The following is a 6,884-nucleotide window of genomic DNA, read 5'->3' as shown; positions in this document are numbered from 1 at the left end:
GCCCAGGCTACCCAGCACAACGAGTTCAGTAAACATTTGCCGCCCAGTCTCTGCCTGGCAGCTTGGAGTGCCCCAGGAGCAAGGCACAGCCCTCCTCATCTTCCCCTTTCTCCATAGCAGGAGCTGCAGAGGGTCATTCTGGTCTGGAACAGTGGCCACGGATGCAGGATAACATCTCTAGCCCGGGATCTGGGGATGTTGCAGTGTGTGTGACTAAGCAGTTTACAATTGCTTCCTGTCCAGCCAGCCAGATGGCTTTATAGCTGCCCTGAGTCCGCTCCCCGAGCCCTCGGCCAGCCAAGCTTCCAGCAGCCGATGGCCCTGGGGAGAGGGAGCAGCACGGGGCCCTCTCTGAAGCAGCAGCTTACAATTCTGCCACTGGGGCTCCTATAACAAGAACGGGGCAGGTCTCCCACTGCTGCTCTCTGAACCTCACTGTCTCCGTGTGTGTGTGTGTGTGTGTATTTATATATACATATATATAATGAGGCAGAGAGAGAGGGAAGCCTGTAATTGTCCAGCAGTTCCCAAATTTCCAGATTTCATGAACCAGTACCATTTAGGGAAACCCTGGGGGCGAGCACAGTGTTGTCAATGTCTTACTTTGCCTTTTATATTTTTTGTATATATTTATATACTTTGCCTCTATCATCACTACTGACTCGTGGTCCCTCCAATGGGCCTCTACTCCAAAGTCAGGTCCTCTTTCCAAAGCATGAAATGTGTCAGCTCATGGGACCCTTACCATGCTCCCCATGACCTCGGGGTCACCGCCCCTGTTGTTTGCTCTGCCTGGAAAGTCTCTCTTCCCCCCTCCCCCGCTTTGCAGAATTGGCCCTTTGACCCTTCCTCATCCTTCCACTGTTGGTCCCATGTCACTTCCTCAGAGGAGCCTTCCTGCCCAGATGAAAGCCCTTACTAGAAGCTCGGAAGTCTGCACACCTTCACCTTATAGTGCCTGTTAGATCTGCAATGTTACTTGGCTCGTTTGACCAACTGATTAGTGCAAACTCCACAGGGCCAGGGGCCATGTCTGTTTTACTGCCCACTACATCTCCAGCACCTAATAAATCCAGGGCCTAGTATGCCGTGAGCACCAGGCAAATATTTGTTGAATGAATGAGTAAATCATAAATGGACTTTTCAATGCCAAAAAAGTAGAAAGGACATAAGCTAAAAATAAGTAGAAAGACCTTAAAATAGAATATGCTCACCCTCTGAAAAGCTCACTTAGTACAGCCCTTAATTTTCTCATTTTGTCACAGAATGGAGAAAATCATGTGGAGGAGGGGCTTCTGGGAATTATGGCTCAGCTCTATCGCCCAGAGATTTGATGGTTGACACATCCGAAGATACAAGAAGGGAAGAGGGGGACAGCTTAGGTTCCTCTGGCCTTTTGCTATCAACAAGGGGATTCATTAAAAAACCACCCTGTGCAGAGTCAGAGCCTAACGTATAACCCTTAGAGAACCTGGCCCTGTCTGCTGGGAGCACACGGGTCCTGGACTGCTGGGTGGGGGGGGACCCTGGACTGCTAGGGATCCTAAGCTGAAACTCAGGCCACTTCCATAAAGGCGGAGCCCTTTTTTTCGATTTTCTCACTGCACTTACAGAGTTGGGGTGCCTGGCACCCCACAGCCTACTGCACTCACCTCCTGCCCTTGTGCACCCGGCTCAGGTCCACTGAATCTCTGCTAAACACATCAAACTCATCATTCTGGAAGACATTGTGACGAGACGTCAGCAGGGGTGTCGGGTCTGGCTTCACCTGCCTGGGAGGTGACAGAGAAATCAATTTAAGGGGGATAGGTTAGCTGACGCCTACCTGTGCCCTACTGGCCCCTCCCATGTGACATCCATCAGATCCTCCACTCCCCTTCAACAGCCACACGAGACACGATCTAAAACCCTGCCCGGTCTGGCCCCTCCCTGGGCACACAGCCATCCCTCACGCAAAGCTCCCCCTCGGTCCCACGTGCCGTTCACACAGATTTTCTTAAAAGTTCCCTCCCTCACCGAACACTCACAACAGTCTGATGAGATGGGTCGCTAACATCACTCAACCTTTCTGTGCCTCAGTGCCCTCCTCTGTAAAATGGGCACAAAGTGGCTAAGGAACTTGTCCAAAGACAGAGCTAAGTTCATTCATTCAATAAACACAATCTGTTTATGCACATTCGTGCATCCATTCCCACGGGCCCGTGGGCGTGGGCCAAACTCCGAAAGGTAGGTGTGAGGAAAGTGAGAAGCTCTGGCCGTCCTCCCTCAGGAATCTACTGGAAGGGTGACAATGACAGGGGCAGGCCGGAAACTTCGGAGCTCTGAAAGGCTCAGCAACCCCTCTGTCACATGCCACGTTTCCAATCGGTCCTCCAGCAAGGTGTGGCAGAGCCATCCAGCTATGCACACTCTCCGCCCTGCAGGGGGCATGTGAGGACCTCCTGGGGGCCTCAAGTTCTGATGTTTTCCCAAGGCGGCCATTCATTTATACGGTTGGCGAAGGCTACCGTGGGGAAGAGACAGAGGGCTGAGTTCTGGCACAGGAGCGGGAAGCAGAGGAGCTAAGAAGGGGCCTGGGACAAGGCCCCCAGAGTGCCTCCGGCCAGGGCCCTGACACCGCATGGGCACCGTGAGCCACCTCCCACCTGTCTCTCCCACCTGTCTAGGCTGCGGTCCAGCTGGCTGAGGGCCGGGGCCAGCCGCTCCTCCAGGATGTTGTTGATCACCTGCTCCGGGTTATAGGTGTAGTGCTCCAGGCAGGCCAGGATGAAGCCCTCTCCGAGGTCTGGCAGCAGGTCCTTCACTTGGGAGATGAGCGAGTCCAGCTCCACGCCACACACGGGGGGGCCCAGGGTGGCCGCCGCCCCCATGCACTGCGGAGAGAGCTGGAGTAAAGGCAGGGAAGACCGGGCCAGGTGGGTGAGAGGGCCATAGGCCCTGACACACACAGGACTGGGAATCAGGGCACCTGGTATGAGTCCTGGCCTGCCACTCCTGGGCCGAGGATTTCAGCCAAGTGACTCAGGCCTCTTAAGTCTTCATTTCCTCCCCTGGGAAAAGGGGGGTTCTGTGACTTACTGGGAGAGCTACTTCTGGCTGTGTGACTTTGGGCAGGGCACTTTCCCTCTCTGAACCCTAGCTTCTTCCATACAAAACAGGCATACTACCATCCACTTCATGGGGTTGTTTCAGATGGCTCAGAGAGAATCATGCACCCAAAGCACCGAGCACAGTGCCCGGAGAAGAACAGGCACTCCAGAAATGGCCGTGGCTTCTACTCATTCTTATCCGGCTCTAACAAGTTGATGGCTGACATTGGAGAAGAGCAGCAATCACCAGCCTTGGACTGTGGGGAGCTGCTCCCCTCTGATTATATTCTTTTTAAGAAGGGGGATTCAGTTCATATCCTCCTCAATGTGACTGAATTCTGTTAGGTTTCTCATTTAAGAAAATTCGCAAATCAAACAAACAACAATAAAAATCATCCATGTCTCAGCTAAGAAGCCAAATGGGGAAGAGGGTGGGAAAGGTGGAGAGGACTGTCATTTTCCAAGGCCCTGTGGCAGTCATGGGCCTAAGTCTAACAGGAAAGAAAGTAGCATCTGTTAACAGAGCACAGAGGACCAGCTGGGCTCGGGGCCCTCCACACAACCGCTCTGGGAATCCCAACAAACTTGTGGAGGCAGGGATGGTGATTGTCCCCACTTATAAATGGGGAACAGAGGCTAGAGGGGAGTGATGGCCACACAGCTGGTGAGTGGCAGGAAGCCGGGTACACCCCTGAGCTGTCTGACCCCAGAGACTGGGTGGCCTTAATCCCTACGTCATGCTGCCTCCCAACATGCAAGGAAGAGTCCTGGGCTCAGGGGCCAGTCGGTACAGCTGCAGACTGGGCGAGTTCTGGAAAAGCCTGGAGAGAAAGTACTAGATCAGGGGCTTCCAAACTCGCTCAGTGGAGCCCTGCAGTCCCATGGCGGGGCATCCAGGCTGGCCAGGCAGTGAGACCAGGCGCTACTCTCCGCTGCGGCCCAAGCAGCGCCACGGTGAACTCCTTAGAGGAGAGCTCCAGGAAAGATTTCATGTGGAAAAAGCTCCAGCACCTCATTTTATAGGAGAGAAACTGGGGTTCTGGCAGCTGAAGCGACTTGCAGGACTCTCTAAAGGCAGCTCGAGGCTGTCCATTCCAAAAGAAACCTTTTTCTCTGAGAGCAGAAACCAAGAAGGGAGAGGTTTCCCGCAAGGGGCAGGGGAAGCAGGGGAAAACGCCGCTCCAAACACACACCTCCTCTTCCTCTGAGTTTTCTGGATGTGAGGATGGTCCACCGACTGGCTCCGCCAACACAATGACCCCATTAGGATCCTCGGCCACCGGTGGGTCTTTAGCATCTGTGGCTTTCCGTCGGTCCACCCCTTCCCACGCACTCTCGACCGCCTGGAGGATGTAGGCAGTCCGTGTCTCGTCCCTGTGACATGTGTTAAGGAGTCTGTCTCTTGGGTGCCAGGGCCTTTTCTGCCTCCCTCGCTCTGAGGCAGCATCATTTCTCAATCCCTCCCTGGCATCTGACCCTATGACTTGTGTTAGGGGCTATCTGGGTTGTACCCAGTGGGCATGATGGGCACCCGGGCTGCGTGGGGAAATAGGCCAGACCATGACCACAGTGGCCTTGAAACCTAGTTACCTGCCACTCAGCAGAAAGCAGCTCTGGATGAAGACAGGGCCAGGGGCATCCTGGGCATGATATCTGGATGAGCCAGCAGCTCCTCCTCTGTACTGACCCCCAGGAGGAGGGCCTGATGGGGGTACTGCCACCAGGCTTCCTGTCCAACTAGCTGAGGGCTTCCTGCAAAGGCTGAGGGCCCCGAGGGTATCCCTGAGGCGAGACTGAGCAACCTAGCCCAGCCTCCAAAATGGCCCACAGGCCCTCCTCCCTGTCCTTCCTCCCTCTCTACCACCCCGGGCACTGTCAAGCCGGACATCTGGGAGTTGCCCTAGACGCCGTCCCTCCCCTTCTAATCCACACCCCCATTGGCCATGCCTGGATGCCAGCCACAGCATCCTCACCAGCCCCTGGGCCTCTCAAAGAAGTCCCAGACCAGTCTGTTCTCCTCCCTGTGCCAGACAGGGCTTTTCCAAAGTACAAAACTGACGCTGTTACTCCCTGTTTCATACCTTTCCATGACACCCCAGTAGGACAGAGTCCAAACTCAGTGAGTGTCATCCCAGGGCCGTGCAGGTCTGCTCAGCCCCAGCTCATCTGCCATGCCATAGCCTCCTCCCACTAGACCCTGGCCCCCCAGTCCCCCAGCCCCTGCCCCCCTGATCTACACAAAATGTCTGTGGGCTCCCCAGATGGGCCTCTCTGTCCTCCATCCACTGGGAACACTTAGCTCTGGGCTTGGCCTCCTCCACTTTCTTCTGCTGTTCTCAGCTTGGATATCACTTCTGTCTCATAGCCTTACCCTGAGCGTGCTTGTTTACTTGTCTGTTTCCCCTCCTGCAATGAGGTCTGTGAGAGCAGGGCTGAGTCCATGTTGGTCACACAGGCCCAGACACTCAGGAAATACCTACAGAACGCAGGACTCCTACCCCACCCAGCTCTGAGGATCAGAGTAGTCAGTCATCTCCTCCAGAAACAGGGACTAGGGCTCTGGCAGGCGCTCTGGGGAAAGCTGGCTGACCCGTGGGTTCTGGAGCTAAACCTCCCTCTGCTCCTCTGGGTCCTACCAGCCCATCTCCAACCTGGTCAGGGCAGGTCCCGTCCCAGTGGCTGTGGAAGGATACAAGACTGCGGAGGCCTGCTGTAGCAAGCTGACATCATCAGCCACAGGGAAGAGTGTGTCGTAGTCCCGGAGGAACCTGCTGGGCAGAGAGCAGATGGAAGGGACAAGGCTGGGGCAACAGGGGCGCTGGGCTGCTGCCCAACCACAAATCCCAGAACCTTAGACCATGGTGAGCATATGGGAGAGGCTCTAGTATGTAAGGCCTCGTGCAGACTGATCCCAGCTCAGCCACACTCACCTCTTCTCCTGCAGTAAGGAGCTGAAGATCTGAAGGAACTCTTCAATGAAGCCCTGAATGTTGTCACAGCTGGAACAGGACACCAGGGAAGATGAGCTCACTCGATGCAAATGATCTGTAGCTCCCCACCCTGCCTCCCCCGGCCTGCTCCTCTACAAGGCCTCAGGCCAGTTACAGGAAAGAGGCATGTGTCTCTTTTTCCCATCTCTGCTCAACAGGGAAGGGGGCAGATGAAGTGAGGGGAACGCCTCTGCTGGTCTTGGGGAAGGGGTTCTTCCACCCAGGCAGCTGCTCCCAAGGGCTCACCTGCTTTCCAGGACAGGGAGAAGGCAGATCTGGTTTATGAGGATGTGAAAAATCTCCAGTAGCTTCTTCCTGGAATGAGACAGCCTCTGCCACAGGTCACCTAGCAGCCTTTGAAGGCCAGAGAGAGAGAGGAAAAAAAACAAGATTTAGGAGATAAAAAGGCCCAGAGGGAGCTTATTCTCAACAGTTGCAGGTGCCCCTCCCCAGGGCTGAGAAAGCGTCACAATTCACTGCGGATATAGCAGTTGGCAAAAAGGCTACAGGCCCTGAGAGGCTAGCTGATTCCAGGGCCGCTTCTTGTTTAAACAGTGGGTGTGAGGTGCGCCTGGGTGGATCAGTTGTTGGGCGTCTGCCTTCGGCTTGGGTCATGATCCCAGGGTCCTGGGATTGAGCCCCACGTTGGGCTCCCTGCTCAGCGGAAAGCCTGCTTCTCCCTCTCCCACTCCCCCTGCTTGTGTTCCCTCTCTCGCTGTGTCCCTCTCTGTCAAATAAATAAATAATAATACAATCTTAAAAAAACCCAAAAAACAGAACAGTGGGTGGGAAACCGGCGAGCGGA

At 54.9% G+C, this 6,884-nt stretch overlaps 1 protein-coding gene across 12 annotated transcripts in view; it reads right to left on the bottom strand.

Annotated features, from left to right (window-relative positions):
* The window catches only part of ASCC2 (activating signal cointegrator 1 complex subunit 2), a 37,688-nt gene that overhangs the window by 7,868 nt on the left and 22,936 nt on the right, over positions 1-6,884 (bottom strand). For 7 of the 12 annotated variants that reach the window (XM_081801837.1, XM_081801841.1, XM_081801843.1 and 4 more), the window contains 6 exons: positions 6,326-6,433; positions 6,020-6,088; positions 5,783-5,860; positions 4,283-4,463; positions 2,659-2,885; positions 1,653-1,772 (listed from right to left, as the gene is read on the bottom strand). In XM_081801837.1, the coding sequence (XP_081657963.1) occupies positions 1,653-1,772; positions 2,659-2,885; positions 4,283-4,463; positions 5,783-5,860; positions 6,020-6,088; positions 6,326-6,433 (783 nt within the window). The remainder of the gene's footprint in view (positions 1-1,652; positions 1,773-2,658; positions 2,886-4,282; positions 4,464-5,782; positions 5,861-6,019; positions 6,089-6,325; positions 6,434-6,884) is intronic. The other 5 variants (XM_081801840.1, XM_006739665.3, XM_081801845.1 and 2 more) reach the window with 3 other exon arrangements.

This window comes from Leptonychotes weddellii, chromosome 13 (assembly GCF_054177405.1).
Source record: "Leptonychotes weddellii isolate Sample4059 chromosome 13, ASM5417740v2, whole genome shotgun sequence".
Taxonomy (NCBI): domain Eukaryota; kingdom Metazoa; phylum Chordata; class Mammalia; order Carnivora; family Phocidae; genus Leptonychotes; species Leptonychotes weddellii.
Note: the sequence above shows the minus strand (reverse complement) of the source record. Positions and strands in the feature narration are given on the sequence as shown.